This window comes from Bacillus rossius, chromosome 1, assembly GCF_032445375.1.
Source record: "Bacillus rossius redtenbacheri isolate Brsri chromosome 1, Brsri_v3, whole genome shotgun sequence".
NCBI lineage: Eukaryota > Metazoa > Arthropoda > Insecta > Phasmatodea > Bacillidae > Bacillus > Bacillus rossius.
This window is the reverse complement of record NC_086330.1, coordinates 82,410,063-82,429,025: the sequence shown is the minus strand read 5'-3', so window position 1 is coordinate 82,429,025 and position 18,963 is coordinate 82,410,063. Positions and strand designations below refer to the sequence as shown.

Genomic DNA, 18,963 nt, shown 5'->3' with positions numbered 1-18,963 from the left:
GCCATCAAATGTAGTTAACTCAGCACTCGACAGAGAGCTCGCGTTGCATGCAATCGGCAAGAGATATCAATATCGATATTCGACTATGTGTGCGCGCTCTATACGGGAAGCAACATAACCAAACATGAATGATGCCCACTAGCGCCCGCTACATTTTTATAAGTGGTACACCGCGGTGGCGTAGACGAACAGATAAAGGTTATAATGTTTGAAAACGTCTTTAAAATAAAATTTACATTAAATAACTTCATATTTCCGTTAATTAAATAAGTAAGTGGTAATGTTCGAAATATTAGATTTCTACTTTAAAATACATTGTTTTATCCAAAAAAAAATACCTACACAAAGTACTCGGAATCTAATAGCGGGACCAAAATCATCATGCGACGTTCACACAAGAGGTTTTTCATCCAAATTTTGACGCCATAAAATATTGGTGCGACGATTATGTGTGTGTGACGATTATGCGATAAAACAAGGTACTTGCTTGGTAGAATGTTTTGGGTACCTACTTCATACTTGGTTAAATTATCCTACTTGAGCCAGGTGTTAAGATCAAACTATTGCCTCTTGCCTTGTAATTAAAGCCAAATACTCCAATATCCAACTTGGGAGTATTTGTGGATAAATAAACTGCTGACTATGCAGTGAGATTTTAAATGCTCATTTTACTTTCTCTTTCCAATGCACGATTTCTGCTATAAGCGCTGTCCTTGTTTCTGTGGCCAACTGCATGCCAAAGAGTGCAAAACTTTCAGACACAACTTTCTAATGTAATAAAAAAAATTTTAATGTGTCAGAAAAAACATATTTTCTAAGGTAATACAGTAATTCATTCAGTAATTCAGCTTCACATTCATCTGCATCATCAATACAGTCATCTCCACTTGAGCTTGCAGGGAACCCTGCCTTGGCAAAACAATTCACAACAGTGCTAGGCTTGATTTGGCTCCATGCCGAACAAAGTCTGTGGATAGCTTGCAAAATATTCCACTTTAAAGAACTTGCTTCTTTACCACAATCCATCTGTCACATAAGAAACTGCACCAGTTGTCTTTTATAATCTCTTTTCACCTGTGCTATGATGCCCTGATCAAGTGGTTATAATGTACTGATGCAATTTGGTGGAAGGAAAACCACTTTGATGTTCCTTAGAGCAGTAAAATTAGCATTATGGGCAGCACAGTGGTCAATAAACAACATTACCTTCCGGTTTTGCACACCCATCCTTGAGTCAAAACTGTTAAGAGAATCTTGAAACAATGATGAGGTCATCCAAGAGTTCTTGTTGTTCCTATACTTGCATGGCAAATGTTTTATATTTTTGAAATGTGGTTTGGCAAATTTACCAACAACTATTGGTTCCATTTTTTCAGAACCATCGCTGTTTACATAAAAAAGCACTGTGAAACGTTCTTTGCTTCTTTTGCCTCCATGGCATGTTTGACCCCTAACCTCCAAAGTTCTATCAGGAAGGAGATTAAAAAATAATTCCCGCCTCATCAGCATAAAAAATGTCTTTCTTCTCATAACCGGAAATCAGAGAATCTATTTCGGCTTGCTATTTCTCCTGTACAGTGACATCAACAGCAGCAGCTTCACCAGACACTTTCAGGGTACTCAAGTAGTACCTTGCCTTAAATCTGTGTAGCCAGCCACCTAAAGCTTGAAAGTCATCAAATCCCAATTTTAGGGCTTCTTAGAGTGCCTTCTCCTGCAAGACATTCCCAGCTACTGGTATGTTTGATGGTCTTGACTGCATCAACCAGTCAAACAATCGCTTTTCCAGGACTTCATATGGTGCCGCTGAAATACGTTTTCGGCTGTGGGATAAAAAATCATGTTTCATAATTTCAGACCGCTGATTTAAAATCGTGGACAAAGTAGATTTCACGATTCCAAATTCTGCCGCGATGTCGGTTTTCTTCTTCCTGTCGTCTACTGCTTTAATTAGAGCTAGTTTCGTTTCATATCAATTGATTTCCACTTTCTCAGCAACATTTTGCAAAAAACAATTTAAAAACATCAACAAAAAGATCACAAACTTAAAACTCACTCGATACTTTACAATTTACGTAACACGTTTCGTATTGCGGGCGCAAAATAAAAACACACAACACGGATATGACGTAATGGTGTATACAAAACATCCGCAACGGAAAATGGCCTTTGGCGGCAGATGCAAGGTGGTGGCAGATGATAGAAGTGGGAGCGCTGTAGGCGTGTCAACAAAAGACGTTAGATATTAATAGCACTGTTATGTTACCTAATTGATGTGTTCTGCTGTCATTGTGTGCCGTATTGTTTTGCTTCTTACGTTTCGTTATCATTTCATAACAAAAGTTTGAGAAGGAAGTATTTACGATGATTGTCCAGCGTATATATTGTGTTCGTTAACGTGAATATTTTGTAAATCTCTCGCAAAATATTGCTGGAAAATTCGTATAGTTGAAAATAATTTACATATGATTGGATTGCGTTTTGGTGGGATCGTAGGAGATGTTCGTTATAGTGAAGTGTACGTTATCCTGAAGTTCGTTAACGCGATGCTTTACTGTATATAGATTGAGAATTGTGGCTAATCCTGGTATATTTCATCAAGAGCATTATCTGATAATTTCCATTTTTTTTTATATCTAAGGAGATATAATTAAAAGACACCATCTTTGTTTCAACCATTATTTTTTAACCATTTGGTTTTAAGATGTTTGGCCCTTTTAAGCAGTGCACATAGTTTCATGGTAGGTCTTGTTATTTTATTAATAGTGACTGACTGTTACAAATAGTTTCTCCAGTAAAATAACAATTGGTGTTTAAAATGGCCTTTGAAAATCAAGAAATAATAAAAAAATACATACAAAATATGGCTTTTTATTTTAAAAACCAGGGTATCAATCAAAAAGGATATCAGTGTGGCAACAGTGTTCACCATTTACTCTGTACTGTAACATCAACAACAGCTAAAGAACAAATTAACATACTACTGACGTCGTCCCAGGTGCTCCCGTGGCTCGCACAGGTCGTTATGCCACCTCGGTGTCTCACCGGTCGTCGTGTGTGGTCGGCGGTAGTGTCTCGAACGGGTGGTGGTCGATTGTCGTGGAGATCGACTCGAGCCCTAACGGGACCTGCCAGTACACGCCAGTTGGCCTTCACCCCTCGGCGCGAGCGAACGTGTGCGACTCGCGGAGTTCGGCGATCGGTGTTCGTGTGCGGACCGGACAGTCGTGTGCGTGCCTACGTTAGTCGTGTGTGTGGTCCAACCACTCCTGCCTGCCACGTGGCGACGTCATGACCACCGAGAGACGGAGTCTCGTGCTGTGTACTAGCCCGCAGCAACCACCCCTGTTAAAGGTTAGTTGGCGCCCTCAGACACCACCCAACCACGCATCAACATCGGCAGGACGACAAATGGCGCCCATCTAGGTGGCTCACCAAAATTGCAAACAATTTAGGCAAATAAAACCCGTCAAAATTCCCGTCAAAACTACGGCAAAGTAGTCGAAAGGCGAGCCAGGACAAAGGGGAGGAAAACGCGCGCGCAGGACGAAGGGCGCGTCTGACCAGCGCCGTTAACGGGACCCAAGGGCAAACGAGGTCACCCCACCCCCACCCCAGCAACGCGCGCGCTAGAAAGGAGCACCGGCCACCACTTTCCCCTCTCCGGGGCGTCGAGCGCGTACGTGCACCAAAGAAGCCAACTCCGGCCGTTCGGCACCCGAGCCTAACCGAGTGGAACCGAAGGCAGCCGAATCGGCACACTCGACCGCGGACCGCATTCACGGACACATCCCGTCTCCCGGGGCGGCCAGCCACGTTCCACGAGGATGCAGAGAGATCCGGACATAGCCATCGACATGGAGGGATTGTGTGAGGGCTGTTTTAGACCCTTTCCGGAGTCACTCGTAAATAACGAGAGTGCTCAGTGTCAGTGCGCGTGCGGCCGCGTCCGCGTCAAAGAGGAGCAGCCGGGAAGCGCCGCAAGGGGTACAACAAACACGCTGTGCGCAGCCGCGCGCTGCCGCGCGCAGCCAGGCGAGACGGCCCGATGCCTACAGTGCGGGGTCACAAAACACCGCGCGTGCGCTGAAGTACGCGAGTTCGTGCATTTTCGTGATGGGTTGTTCCTCTGTGTCACCTGCGAGAGCACAATGATGCAAGCGTACCACGCACAGCTGACTCCCGCGCCGCGCGCCGCGAGTGGGCCGATCATACTGCCGGAGTTCGCGGGTCACGCCCACGAGGACCCAGCCATGTTCTTGCGGGTATGCAAGGAAAAATTAGCACGCCATCACATCGCACCAGAGGAGTGGACAGAACGCGCCAGTAGCCAGTTGCGCGGCGACGCCCGAACCTGGTGGTCTCAGACAGGCGATTACGACACCGCGTGGACTGATTTTGCACGACGCCTGGAGGCACGCTTTGATGACTCGCGCGCACGGGCCTGTTGCATGAACGAGTTGTTCTGCCGAGCCCAGTCTAGCGGGGAAGGAGTAGAAGCATTTGTGCACGGGAAGCTGCGGCTCTACCGACGTCTAACACCCCGCGGTAGGATACAGGATGTGCTACCGAACATTGTCGAGCTCTTGACGCCCGAGGTACGGCCTTTCGTGCGTACTGCAGTGGAGAAGGGACTAGACGCTTTCCTCGCCCTCGCAAGGGAAGTAGAACAGGACCTCAAGGCAGCACGAGACGCCCGGAGTGTCACGACGCCCCAAGTCCCACAGGCGAGGCCGACAAGACGCCTGGAGGACACCCTGGCCGTGGTGCGATATGTGCAACCTCCCCCACCAAGGGAAGACCAACCTCCGTCCAACCTGCTACAGGAGGGGGGAGGGGCATCGCGTCCGAATCAGGGCGGTCAGGCGGCGCGACAAGCACGGGCAGGCAGCCAACGTGGCGGCCTTTCCAGTGAACGTGACGATCATCCGCCACGCTGCCAATACTGCCCGACGCCCGAACACCACTGGCATAGAGTGTGCCCGACCAGAGAGGCGCGGTGGATGGCGTCAAGGGGAGGACCCGCGCCGTCGGGAAACTGCAACTAGGGGGCGACGACGCAGTTGGCCGCCGTCCCCGGACCTCACGCCCTGCCTCCGCCGACACGCCTCACCTACCACTCGCCAGTGGAGGCGGCCCACCGCACCCAATGACGGACAGCCCCACGTCGCCAGCGAGCGACACTATTCACCAGGCGTCGCCGGTGACCCGACCCACAGCTGGGGGGTCGAGAGACGCACCGTCTCATTTACCACTCGCCAGTAGGGGCGGCCCACCGCACCCGATGACGGACAGCCCCACGTCGCCAGCGAGCGACACTATTCACCAGGCGTCGCCGGTGACCCGACCCACAGCTGGGGGGTCGAGAGACGCACCGCCTCACCTACCACTCGCCAGTAGGGGCGGCCCACCGCACCCGATGACGGACAGCCCCACGTCGCCAGCGAGCGACACCATTCACCAGGCGTCGCCGGTGACCCGACCCACAGCTGGGGGGTCGAGAGACGCACCGTCTCATTTACCACTCGCCAGTAGGGGCGGCCCACCGCACCCGATGACAGACAGCCCCACGTCGCCAGCGAGCGACACAATTCACCAGGCGTCGCCGGTGACCCGACCCACAGCTGGGGGGTCGAGAGAGACGCACCGCCTCACCTACCACTCGCCAGTGGAGGCGGCCCACCGCACCCGATGACGGACAGCCCCACGTCGCCAGCGAGCGACACCATTCACCAGGCGTCGCCGGTGACCCGACCCACAGCTGGGGGGTCGAGAGATGCACCGTCTCACCTACCACTCGCCAGTGGAGGCGGCCCACCGCACCCGATGACGGACAGCCCCACGTCGCCAGCGAGCGACCCCATTCACCAGGCTTTGCCGGTGACCCGACCCACAGCTGGGGGGTCGAGAGATGCACCGTCTCACCTACCACTCGCCAGTGGAGGCGGCCCACCGCACCCGATGACGGACAGCCCCACGTCACCAGCGAGCGACACCATTCACCAGGCGTCGCCGGTGAGCCGACCCACAGCTGGGGGGTCGAGAGACGCACCGTCTCACCTACCACTCGCCAGTGGAGGCGGCCCACAGCACCCGACAACGGACAGCTCCACGTCGCCAGCGAGCGACACTATTCACCAGGCGTCACCGATGACCCGACCCACAGCTGGGGGTTCGAGAGACGCACCGTCTCACCTACCACTCGCCAGTGGAGGCGGCCCACCGCACCCGATGACGGACATCCCCACGTCGCCAGCGAGCGACACCATTCACCAGGCGTCGCCGGTGACCCGACCCACAGCTGGGGGGTCGAGAGATGCACCGTCTCACCTACCACTCGCCAGTGGAGGCGGCCCACCGCACCCGATGACGGACAGCCCCACGTCGCCAGCGAGCGACACCATTCACCAGGCGTCGCCGGTGACCCGACCCACAGCTGGGGGGTCGAGAGACGCACCGTCTCACCTACCACTCGCCAGTGGAGGCGGCCCACAGCACCCGACAACGGACAGCCCCACGTCGCCAGCGAGCGACACTATTCACCAGGCGTCGCCGATGACCCGACCCACAATTGGGAACCCCAGTCAAGCACCACCGCGCCTGGGGCGGATGGGACCGAAGGCTGGAAACCTCATCCGCATTCCTGTCTCGCTGGATGGGAGGCCGGTGGAGGCGTTGGTGGACACCGCGGCGACTCACACCTACGTTGCGGCCCACCTTGTCCCTGATGCTGAAGTGACACCTAAGGCAGACACCATTCAGCTCGCAACAAAGGGATCTAGCACGGTCACGACTGGGCATGTGGAGGTGAGTGTCGGCATAAGGGACTATGTGACCAGGACGTGCGCACTTGTAGTGCAGGACCTCAGGGATGAGCTCATCCTAGGGTTACCCTGGCTAGTCCAGGAGGATGCTAACATAGAAGTCGGGGCAGGTAGGATGCATGTCGGGACCCAGGGGCGCTGGACCGTGTATGGGTTGTCACATCGCCGCCCACCTACCTGGACGGATCCTACCCAGCTGATAGACCTACGCCACGGCGTACCACCAGACTATTGTGCCCTTCTAGACAGAGCCCTCAGGCAGCAACCGCAGGTGTTCGCGTCAGCTGATCGGCTACGCCGCACGAATATTACAGAACATTGTATACCCATGGTACCCCATGTTCCTCCATTCGCCAAGCCAGGGGGTTTCGGTCCCCGCGAGCTCACTGCCATCCAGGAACCAATCACAGAAATGCTGGGGGATGGGGTAATAGAGCCCAGCACGTCACCATACAACTGTCGCATAGTCATGGCCAGTAAGAAAGACGGCTCCCTGCGTTTCTGCATCAATTTTAAGCCAATTAATGACCTAACCATCCCGGCACCACCCCCACTCATAAATCTTACAGAAGCGCTCACCAGCATGGGCGATGCCCAGGTGTTTACGTCACTAGACCTGAAGTCCGGCTACTGGCAGGTGCCAGTTCGGCCTGAGGACCGCCCCAAGACAGCCTTCACTGCACCCGATGGGCGCAGATTTAAGTTTTGTGCCATGCCGTTCGGGCTGATGGATGCCCCTGCGACCTTCCAGACCATGATGGTCCGCGTCTTGGACGGCTACATTGGCAAGTTTGCCGCGGCATACCTCGACGACGTGATCATATGGTCACGATCGTGGGAGGATCATGCACATCACCTCGCATTGGTCCTCGAATGGCTAGCCACGCACGGACTGACGTGTGCGCCGCGCAAGTGCCATGTCGGCGCGAAGGAACTGGAGTTCTTGGGGCACCTCGTGAGCGCGGACGGGTGTCGACCCCTGCCAGATCAGCTGGCCCTGATAGAGGGGAAAGAGCCTCCCCGTACCAGAAAACAATTGCAGAAGCTAATGGGACTTTTAAACTGGCTCAGGTCATTCATCCCGAACTTCGCCACCATCACCGCACCAATGACGGACCTCCTGTCACCCAAGAGCAGGTTTCGATGGACGGATGCGGCAGAGCAGGCCCTCGCCTGTGTCAAGCAGCAGTTCAGGGAGTGTCACACACTGTCACGGCTAGTGCCCGATATTCCCCTATTCGTCCAGACAGACGCGAGCCAGGAGGGTATGGGGGCAGTAATCTACCAACAAAGAGCTGGAGAAGAGAGGCGGGTGATCGAGTACGCCAGTGCCAAGTTTGGCCCTGCAGAGCGGCGGTACCACGTCAATGAGCAGGAGTGTCTCGCGGTGGTGTGGGCACTCAGGCGATACCGACACCACCTCGAGGGGAGACACTTCACGCTCCGCACTGACAGCCAGTGCCTGCAGTGGCTGAACTCCGCCCAGGGAGGCAAATCCAAGTTCACGCGGTGGGCACTGATGCTCCAGAACTTCGCTTTTCGCGTGGAGCACGTCCCTGGGCGGGAGAACCAGCTGGCGGACGAGCTCTCCCGTCACCCGGATGCCAACACTGTGTTCAAGGATGATCAGGGATGGGACGACTTACTTCCCCCCTGCAACCCCCAGACGGGGTCTACAAGTGAGCCCCCGCCAGCGGCACTATACGCCACTACGGCCGAGAGGCCCTGCGACCCTGCGCCAGCTACCCTAGCCAACCTCATGGAGATTGTCTGTCTCGCACAGAGCCACGACTTGGTCAGTCAAGCAGACCTCGCTAAATGCAGAGAATAGGAGCTTCCCCACCTACGTAGTCTTGACGGGGTACTCCAGAGCCGTGTGCCCGGAGACATGAGCTCGTGGCGCACGCACGTGCCGCCGGCCGGACGGAAGGCTGCCTTGCATTTTTATCATGATCACGACCTAGCGGGACACCCGGGGGCCGACCAGACCCAGCGGGCACTGCGGCAGTGGTTCCACTGGCCGGGCGTTGCAGGTGACATCCGCGATTATGTGCGAGACTGCCAACCATGCCAACAGCGCAAGGCCCGTCGGCCTGACGGGGTAGAGCAACAGTGCCCCAGGAGGCCCCATGACCCATTTCACACCGTGGCTCTCAACGTAATGGGCCCATACCCCCGCACATCCCGCGGGAAGCGATTCTTGGTTGTAATCACGGATACTTTCACACGCTGGGCAGAAGCGTTCGCCGTCACCAATGTACGAGCTGAGACCATCGCCACTCTCCTCGATGCCGAAGTATTCCCACGATATGGGTTTCCCCGAGTGCTACTCACAGATAATGGCACACAATTCAAAGGCCGGCGCTGGAAGGCCGATTGTAAGCGCTGGGAGGTGGAGCACCACACGACACCCACGTACCACCCAAGAGCAAACCCAACAGAACGCCGCAACCAGGACATCAAAGTCCAGTTGCGGCTACGTCTGGGGGACGACCACACCCAGTGGGATGTGCTCCTCCCCAAGATATTGTACTGCCTCCGTCGCCGCCGAAACGTGGTAACCGGCTACTCCCCTGCGGAGTTGCTTCAGGGACGGGATCTCGCCCTCCCAGGGGAACTCCGGGTAGCGGGCGCTGCTGAACGAGTGCTTCAAATGCCTGTCGCCGAAAGACGGGAGGATGCACGCCGGAATCAGGCACAGTTTGGAGCCACTCATACCCCTCAGACCACTCACCCACCCCTGCCATTGGAGCCGGGGCAACAGGTGTACGTCCGATGTCACCACCTTTCCTCCAGAGGCAAGAAGTTTTGCGCAAGCCTGGCCCCTAAATGGTCCGAACCCCGTGAGGTAGTGAAGCGACTCGGGCCTACCACCTACGCGGTCACAACACGGAGTGGAAGAGCTGCCAAGGTTCACCGAGATGATCTCCGGTTAGTCCACCCTAAGGTTGGTCCGGGACACCTGCACAAAGGTCCACAGAAGACAAGAAGGACATCAGACAAACATCAATTCCCCCCATCACCTCTCGCGGCGACATCAGACACAGATCATGCAACCATAGTATCACCAAGCCCAATGACACCAGCCACAGGTCAACCCCTCCTGTCACAGGCCATGCAGACGGCGAATGTGCACCATACTTGCTCGTCGCCCGAGCCCCAGGCAAGCAGGGCCACGATGCCCGAGCCCCAGGCAAGCAGGGCCACAATGCCAGAGCTGGAGCACATGATGAGGCGCTTGGGTTACTGGGACTATCTGGGGTTAACGGCATCTGCCGTTACCCAGGGCATGTCCCCCCCTAAATGGCCAGCGGATGCGAGTCTGGAGAGATCGACATTTTCGGTGCGGGTTGACGAGCCTGAGTCCACAGGGGCAGACCAGCGAGGCGACGGGCAACCCAACCAGGAGGACGGAGGAGTGACCATCGTCCCTCTCGATGAGGCCGACGACACAGGGAAAGTACCGCCTGTACCCAACCAAGCTGAGCCAGACGCCACGTCACAAATTCAGGTGGTGCGGCGATCGACCCGGCCTCATGTCCCCCCTGTCAGGTTCGGGATAAATGAGGGGTACCAACCACCACTAGGGGCCCGTGCTGGGGTTCGCACCAACCCTAGACAGAACCTTTTCCCGGATGCACACCACTGCTCAGTGATGAGGTTGCTACCGCATATCGCCCAGCCCAACTCCACTACATCTACCAACACCTCTCAGACACAGTGCACTCCAGAGAACTTACAGTGTACCTACGGAGGAAATGCCCTGAGGCAATGCGTGTGATGGAGGCTTCGAGGGGCATAACGACCTCGGTGAGGGGGGGGCATTTGACGTCGTCCCAGGTGCTCCCGTGGCTCGCACAGGTCGTTATGCCACCTCGGTGTCTCACCGGTCGTCGTGTGTGGTCGGCGGTAGTGTCTCGAACGGGTGGAGGTCGATTGTCGCGGAGATCGACTCGAGCCCTAACGGGACCTGCCAGTACGCGCCAGTTGGCCTTCACCCCTCGGCGCGAGCAAACGTGTGCGACTCGCGGAGTTCGGCGATCGGTGTTCGTGTGCGGACCGGACAGTCGTGTGCGTGCCTACAACGTTAGTCGTGTGTGTGGTCCAACCACTCCTGCCTGCCACGTGGCGACGTCACGACCACCGAGAGACGGAGTCTCGTGCTGTGTACTAGCCCGCAGCAACCACCCCTGTTAAAGGTTAGTTGGCGCCCTCAGACACCACCCAACAACGCATCAACATCGGCAGGACGACACTACGTCAAGTGTAAGGACACTGGAGTCAGACCGGTAGGCCATATAGTCTCTTTGAATGAGTTGATCTCAGGCGGGCAATACAGGATATGTGGAAACATTCACTGGATGTTTGTCTTGCTCGCCAAAGGGAGAGACCACTCCGATCAGAGGAGAGGTGAGAAAGGCGAAGCAGCACTCACTCCGGAGCTCCGCCGATGAACATGCTTCCCTCGAACGGCCCGAACTCCTCCTCGGGCAGTAGGTCCACCATCTGGTCCAGCGTGTTGATCATGAAACGAACGTGGTGCTCGTTGTAGTCCATCCAGATCTTCTGCCACTCGCCATCGTTGAGACGCCGGTTCGACTTGATGGCCAGCTCCTGGGACCGCCCCGTGTTCAGCGTGAAGTTGAATGTCAGCTGGTAGTCTGGCCAGGCACACACACACAAATTCCACTTCTAATTATACAGTCTTAACTTTGTGTGTATTCATTTTTTTAACACCCTAGAGTATAAATTACTGCTACATTACTCTCATGGGTGTTACTCATAATTACATTTGACATTACACTTTTAAAAAAAATTGAAATTATTATAAGCATTACAGCTTATTATAAAAAAATTAACAGCTTATAATAATAACAGTACCGACTAAGAAATACATAAAGTACTGTAGGTACAATGTCTAGTTTAATGTTAAAATACGGTATTAAAACCTTTAATACCAGAAAATAAAAAAAAATTAAGATTACAAATCTCCTGAAGTTAAGCACAACTGTTCATTGATGCTTAAAATGACTTTACTAATATTCCTGATAGCCAGATGTCACAGCCATACTCTGGAAAACAAGGTTCAGTGAAAGGTCCCCAACCCGGCACTCCGTGGTGTGCCAAATTTTGTGACCTGGCACCAATTGAGTGGCTGGCGTCCAGATATTTTCAGGTGGATTCAGGCATTACTTGAGCTTTACTACCAAGATGCTTTACTCCACTCCCAGCATTTTTAGTCTGTTCAGAGTTTATTCTTACAATTAATTTTCGTTTCAGTAGTGTTTTTCATGTTTTTAGCGGCAAATATTACACGCTTCACTAGTACATTTTGGTAACGACTGTTTGAATAAGATATCTGTGTCACTGACACAATGTGATAAGAGACTTTTTTAAACAGAAACTCTCTTCTGAATTTTTTCTTTCTATAGATCATCTTATAACGTGTTTCAAATACAATTTTACTGTATATTGATTTGTATTTGGTGTTCCAGAGAAAAATATATTGATGTTTGATAATCAGGCATAAGCGCTAATCCAGAATGGCTGTGGTCTTAAACATGCTGGATAAAAGATCTTCAACTGTATGTTGTTTGCACACATCTCGTAAAGCTTCAGGATTATTTTTGGTTCTAATCCAATCTCAGTCTGCTACTGACTTTGAATTAAGAGTCTTGGTGTGGACTGAGAGTGAACACACGCAGTTGGCCTCACTGTGTGATTGTGATATCACTTCCACACAAATTTGAGTAAATATATATTAAGGTCTTTTATTTATGTGTATTCTATCATTATTGTAATTAAGCTGTACATGTGACTAGCTTTCAAAAGTCCTTATCCAGTAACAAGCACTGAATCTGAATAAGCACATCAACAAAGGTGGCATCCAGAGAGCACGTGATTGTTAATTGGGTTCATGCATGACTGAGTCCAGTCTCGTGTTGAGATACAATGTGAGGAATAGGGTTTCTGCCCACCAGGTATGTTTCTGCACCCTGAGACAGGCATGGCAGAAGGGCGTACTCACCGCTGGTGAGTGCCACCATGAAGGATGGGTAGTTGGGTCTGATGGGCGGCTGGTACAGCAGGATGGCTTGCTCCCCGGTCGTGCGGAACGTGAACGAGATCTCTCCCTTCCTCCATCCCGGCACCTCAATGTACGACTGGCTTGACGTGAAGGTCACCACGTACCGCTGTGTGTCTGTTGAGATGCAAGCATGCCCAGTGGACACTCTCAGAGCCAGTAGGCTAGTTGAGAGGTGGCTTATGAACTAAAGTTTAACCACCAACAACTGAACTACCATAAACATTAATTCCTAACCTAGGAATTTTACCAAGAATACCCAGCACAGATAATTGTAGATGCTAAAGAAACTGTGTTATGAAAGTGACTCAATCTGAGATAGTTATGGTTGGGTTTAAGGCAGCTCATAAACCTCTTATACCTTGGCATAGTTGCAAGCATAAAATAAAAGTGGTGTTACCTAAATTGCATCCAAGACAAATAAAATATATATTCACAGGTTACTACTAAAATGAAGTACAAGTTTCAATCTCTATTAGTTTCACAATTTTTGAATGAGACACATTATTATGCTGATGTATTTTGTCAGTAACTACTATGAAATAATTTTGTACTCTATATGATTTTAAATTATGGGATAGGTAGCTACCCGGTAAACAATTTTAAACTTAACTGTTTTGAAATATGACATTAATGTTAATGGACATAAAAGTTTCGTATGATTAAAGATTTGTAATCTGAACACAAAAGCTATTTATCAGTTTCTACTGATGTATGGATTTGTGTGAAATGTACACAACAAGAAGAGTGATTCCAGAAAGTTTAAAACATTTTTACCTTAGAAGAAAGACTGGCAGGCAGTGAAAAGGTTGGAATGTGCATAGTTACAGGCCAATGATTTTTTTTTGTAAAGATGTTGTTCAAACAAACTGAAATGAGTGTGATAGGTGCTGTTCAGTGGTGACTTGGTCAACCTAGCAAGCAGTGCCATCTGGGCCTCTTCATGGCACTCCGCTTACTACGACTGTGCTCTGCCGCTTACACCACGCAAGTCGGTCATGGCACACTGCGTTCAATGACCTCACCACCTGAGAGATGAAGCTTTGGTGGCCACAATCATAAAGGAGGAGCAATAAAAATGAAAAGATACCATGTTTTGAATTCAGCAGTTTTTAGGTCATGACAATTTTCCCATAATTTATTATTGAAACTTTAACTTCATTACAATAGAGCTTATATAATTCATTTGAAGTTGATGATGACCAGCTGCAACCAATATGTTTCTGTGTAAAATTAATGTCATTCATTTTTAGATAACCCCCAAGAGTGATTCTAACTGTGACAATGTCATCAATACGTTCAAGAGGGTGGAAAGGGGGGTAGGGCCACATCCCTGTAGGCCAAGCATCATGATGGTTGGATGAATTTTAGATTTTTATCTATGTTTGAGCATGCCCTGATAGTATGTACCTGTTGTAGTAGTAGTAACTCAGTGCTCAAGATACGTAACTCTATGCTCTGTATTCAATTAAAAACATACACTATGTTCGGAACAAGTTTACAAGTTTAAATTAACTTTGAGGACTGTACCCAAGAGTTATAAATTATAATTTTGGCCATTTGCATAATTATTTGATGGCCCTAGTTTTAATTGAAAGTATTTTGAACAAAAATTTATGGGTTGGCTCCTTTGTCACTTTGTTTTCAGGTTTATCTCAACAAAAAAAAATTCATGTAATCTTATACCATTAATAGAATTAATTAGAAATCTTACAAGCTATGCAATACATGCAGATCATTTACTGTTATAACCACTGTAACATTTACAGTCTAAAGAATTTTTTTCAAACTGTGGCGTTTGATTAGTTGAACATTTAAGTAATGGGGAGGAAGCCAGACGGAATTATTTGTCCTCTGACGGCCTGGATGCGGTTTGCACTCACTGGTCTCGACGCACTCGAGCGGTCCCAGCGTGATGCGGCCCAGCGCGTCTTCGCCCAGATCCTTCTGCTGCAGGAACACCATGTCCGTGATGCCGAGGCTGTCCCCGCTCGTGAAGAAGCCCTCGTCCGACAGCCACTTGCCCTCCGGCATGTCGCAGTTGCACGACAGCTTGGGCGACACGCACGTGTGGTTCACTGTTGGCAGGAGGCACACGTCACCACGCGCGGCACATCTAGACCTCGGTGGTCAGGACACGTAGCTCTGTGTTCTGAGTTCAATGAAAGACAGAAACTATGTTTGAAACATGTTCAAGTTAATTTTTAGTAATGTACCTAAGCATTATAAATTAATATTTTGGCTATAGTTTGCCAATTTATCTGATGTCCCGAGATTTAATGTTATTAGTTTTAACCCAAATTATGTATTAGATATTCTGTCACTTAGTTTTAAGATTTTTCTAAAAAACTTATGTACTGCAAATTAGTGATTTTTTTGGCACCATCTCATGTTTTTTTTTTTTTTTTTTACTTTTGATCAGTGTTCAGGGGCTCACATATAAATTTATTTAATTTTTTTATCCAATGGGGTTCTTATTATTTAAGCATTAGGCGGCCGGTTCATCTGCGATATGCGGCCGGTAGCGCCACGTTAGTAACGTGTTGGATTTTCCCCGCCTGCCATCACGTACGACTAAGCACCCGGCGCAGGCGCTGGATCTTTCCTTACATCTGGGCTCCCTTTTCCATCATGCCAGATGCACACGGCACCATGCTTCCAGCCTGCATAAGCACAGTTCCCAGCATCACCTAGCATCTTCTTCCCCTCTCTGTCCATCTAATCTCTTCTCACCACAATGTCGGCATGATTTCCTCTCCTCTCCCCACACTCTAGGTTCACTCGCCATTATGTCGTCAGCACTCCCTCCCTCCTTCCTTGCCACATGCCAGCTCACATCGTGCTGCCCAGTGCAACACTTCCTGGACACCTTAGAAACTAAATTAAAGCACTGTGTAGTTTCTCTGTGTGTCCCCAGGCAGCACCATTAACTGAGACCTTCCTCCTGTCAGTACCCCTTTTTTTACCTCTAGGCCATCCTATTGGACTCCCCTCTCCAGACTTTCCTGTTTGCCAATCAGAACGCTCCCTCTGCTTCGTAATTACCTCTTTTCCGCTATCCCCCCCCCTTTCCCCGACATCCTTTCATCCCCTTGAGGGGACATTATTAAATTATGCTTGGTACTTCGCTAACCTTACAGCAGTTGTATTGGGACTTCCGTTCGAGACTCTTTTAATTTCTGTGTCTCTTTATATAAAGCATTGTGTTGGAACTTTAAATACAGAATGTAGTCACGTAAATTTCCTTCCACATTTCATGTGATCATGTAGTGTTTTAGTTTTATTTGTATGTCTTTGACTGTGCTTTTTTTTATCTTACTTTAAAGTTTCTATTTTATTGTTGTATAACTGCTCAGTTTTGCATCAGTGGGTCTCAGTTTGGGGGCCCAGAAGGCTAATTCCGGCCTTGTCTTTCAGCTCCAATCTTTCCGGAAAAGTCCCTGCTCCCAGGAGATCGCACCCTTCAGTAACGGCCTGTGAAGCATGTTGTTTCCGCATTCCTGAACAACTCCAACTTTACAGCAGGCCCGTAGCATAGAAGTCAAAAAGGGATGTAAGCCTGCTCACATGTTGCCTAATTAACAAGTAAATTACAGCACTAGAACAATTGATTTCGGGACATACGAAACCTTAAACATATGACAACTAAACATTTACTGTACGCGTATTATGGCTAAAATATTTAATATTCATGGTAGCTTTATAACTTGACCTCGGTAATGTAATAAATTCATAATTTCTTATTTGTAAGTTGGCAAATTTTTTCGATTAATCATTAAAAATTAAATGTATTCTATGCCTCTCTTATCCAAAATCAAATAAAAACAAGAAAAGCTATCAGTAATAATGGCAAAATAAAACACTTAAGTTTTTCTCTTTTAATTTATTACCTGGAAGTAACAACGATTTACTCTATATAGGCATTACTGTTGAGTCTGTATAGAATTAAATTTTAATGTGTCTATGTGGTTTCACCTCTGGTGATTTCTGACCTATAATTATATTTACTAACTGGAATGCCTTCCTCAATTTTTTTTTTTAAATCAAAGACGTTTATATGTATTAATTGATCATAAAACACAGATGGCACAATGATAAATTTAAAAACAATAGTCAAGTATCACATTCTTTTTTTTTTTTTTTTTTTTCAGCAATCAGAAGGTTATAAGACACCTTCCAGCTGGAATCATAATTTCTGAATTTTATATTAATTCTTAATATGATGTAATTTAGAAAAATAGAACGTATTTTGATAATCAAAACAATTTGGGTCACTCAATGTTGCTAGTTCAGAATAAAGGCTTCGATCCAGCACTAGAAAATTGAAAGCTGGTGCACACACATAGGTACAACCATATTTACTTCAGACGAAAGGGACATCGGGCTACAGCAGGCCTCTACAACGTGAGAAGAGTGGTCACGTCAGCTAAGCTCCACGCCCCAGGTCTCCGGCGAGACACGGGGTACTGACCAGCGCAGGGACAGGCGCCCCTCCGAGAGCTGCCCACGTAGTCCACAATGTTCTTCTGTGCCGAGGACAGGAACCAGGTGGCAGAGTGCAGGTCCAGAGGCGCCTTGTAGCAGTCGTACTTGACGTACTGGCTGCAGCGCAGGGAGTGCTGGATCAGCTCCTGAAGCATCTCCGCCGAGAACTCCCGGTACTTGATGCTGAAGCTGAAGTCCTGCTCCGCCAGGCTGCGCACGTCCTGTTGCACACAGTCCGTCCGTCACTCGAGAGTGAGCACGACCCTCCCTCCCTCCCTTACGCTAGTGTTTCATTACCATTTTCAATTGCCAATTCACTTACCTCAAATGTATACAAGTATCCATACATTGTGTGCAAATCAATTTAGCACATGAAAACTAACTATAGCAGTAACTAAATTATTTTACCCTTGTGTGTCATTGCCTGCCCTGCCAAAAACCACATTAATGATAATTTGGCTCTTTTTTACTGAGTGTGTAGATGAGATATGGCATATGGATGCACTAAATATAATTAATTATTACTGACTTTTAGGATGTTCTGCAGGACTGAATGCATGCTACTTTTATGCATATTATAATTTTTTTTTATATTTACTCAAAACTGAACCACGATTTTCACATATCTCCCTGCTGCCCCAACTTGTGTGAAAAATCCAAGTTTGAGAAACAACTCAACACATTTACTTTTTCTCTCATCATAAGGCAGGTGGCTCATTTGGCTATGATTATAAACTATGCAAGAAACACAAAAATCCAAGAAGTGCAAGATGTGACCAGTTAAATAACCAAAAGATATATACGTGTTTATAAATTGTATAAGATGCACAACTAAATGCAAGCGTTGCTTTCTTTTATTTCGACTTCCTTTTCCAACTTCTATATTTGAAGTAAAGTTTTTTATTAACTTTGAAAGATAAAGATATTGTGTATTTGGAAAGCAACAATTTTTTTTTTAATTCAGCAGGTTTAAGTGTTTAAAATTTCATAGGTTTTCTAAGTTAAACAAGAATTATTAAAAAATAAGCCAAACAATAAATTTATTCTACAGTTTTACAATTTTGAGTTTTAGTGTTAATGACTTCTAGCAAATATGGTGCTTTAAATGTGACCATGGTTTTCTTGCGTTAGTTGTGTATTTGCGCGATTGCTTTCCTTGTGAATTTTTAACACCCAGTCTTAACAACATGTTACATAAAACTTAGAATGATTTGACAATAGATTTCATGACCATTCCATCCATCAAACATTATCAGGCATAGTGCTCTCTCTCTCTCTGACTCATCACACAACAGCTACCATGACCCTTCTAGATCTATTATAGTCATTAGTGAGACCAACATTAAACACAATCACATTTTCACTCATCTCCCAGCCCATGCACAGCTTGGCACGAGACTTCCAGCCACCAGGGACTACTCGACAGCTGACAGGGACTACTCGCAGCCACCAGGGACTACTCAGCTGCCACCAGGGACTACTCACAGCCATTAGGGACTACCCGCAACCACCAGGGACTACTTAGCAGCCGGCAGAGACTGTTTGGCAGCTGCCAGGGACTACTCAGCG

The 18,963-nt window shown here is 48.8% G+C and overlaps 1 protein-coding gene across 11 annotated transcripts in view; it reads right to left on the bottom strand.

Annotated features, from left to right (window-relative positions):
• Window positions 1–18,963, bottom strand: part of LOC134538563 (axotactin) — a 227,927-nt gene that overhangs the window by 68,818 nt on the left and 140,146 nt on the right. For all 11 annotated transcript variants that reach the window (XM_063379990.1, XM_063380013.1, XM_063380036.1 and 8 more), the window contains 4 exons: window positions 17,381–17,615; window positions 14,793–14,987; window positions 12,853–13,026; window positions 11,260–11,485 (listed from right to left, as the gene is read on the bottom strand). In XM_063379990.1, coding sequence (XP_063236060.1) covers window positions 11,260–11,485; window positions 12,853–13,026; window positions 14,793–14,987; window positions 17,381–17,615 — 830 coding nt within the window. The remainder of the gene's footprint in view (window positions 1–11,259; window positions 11,486–12,852; window positions 13,027–14,792; window positions 14,988–17,380; window positions 17,616–18,963) is intronic.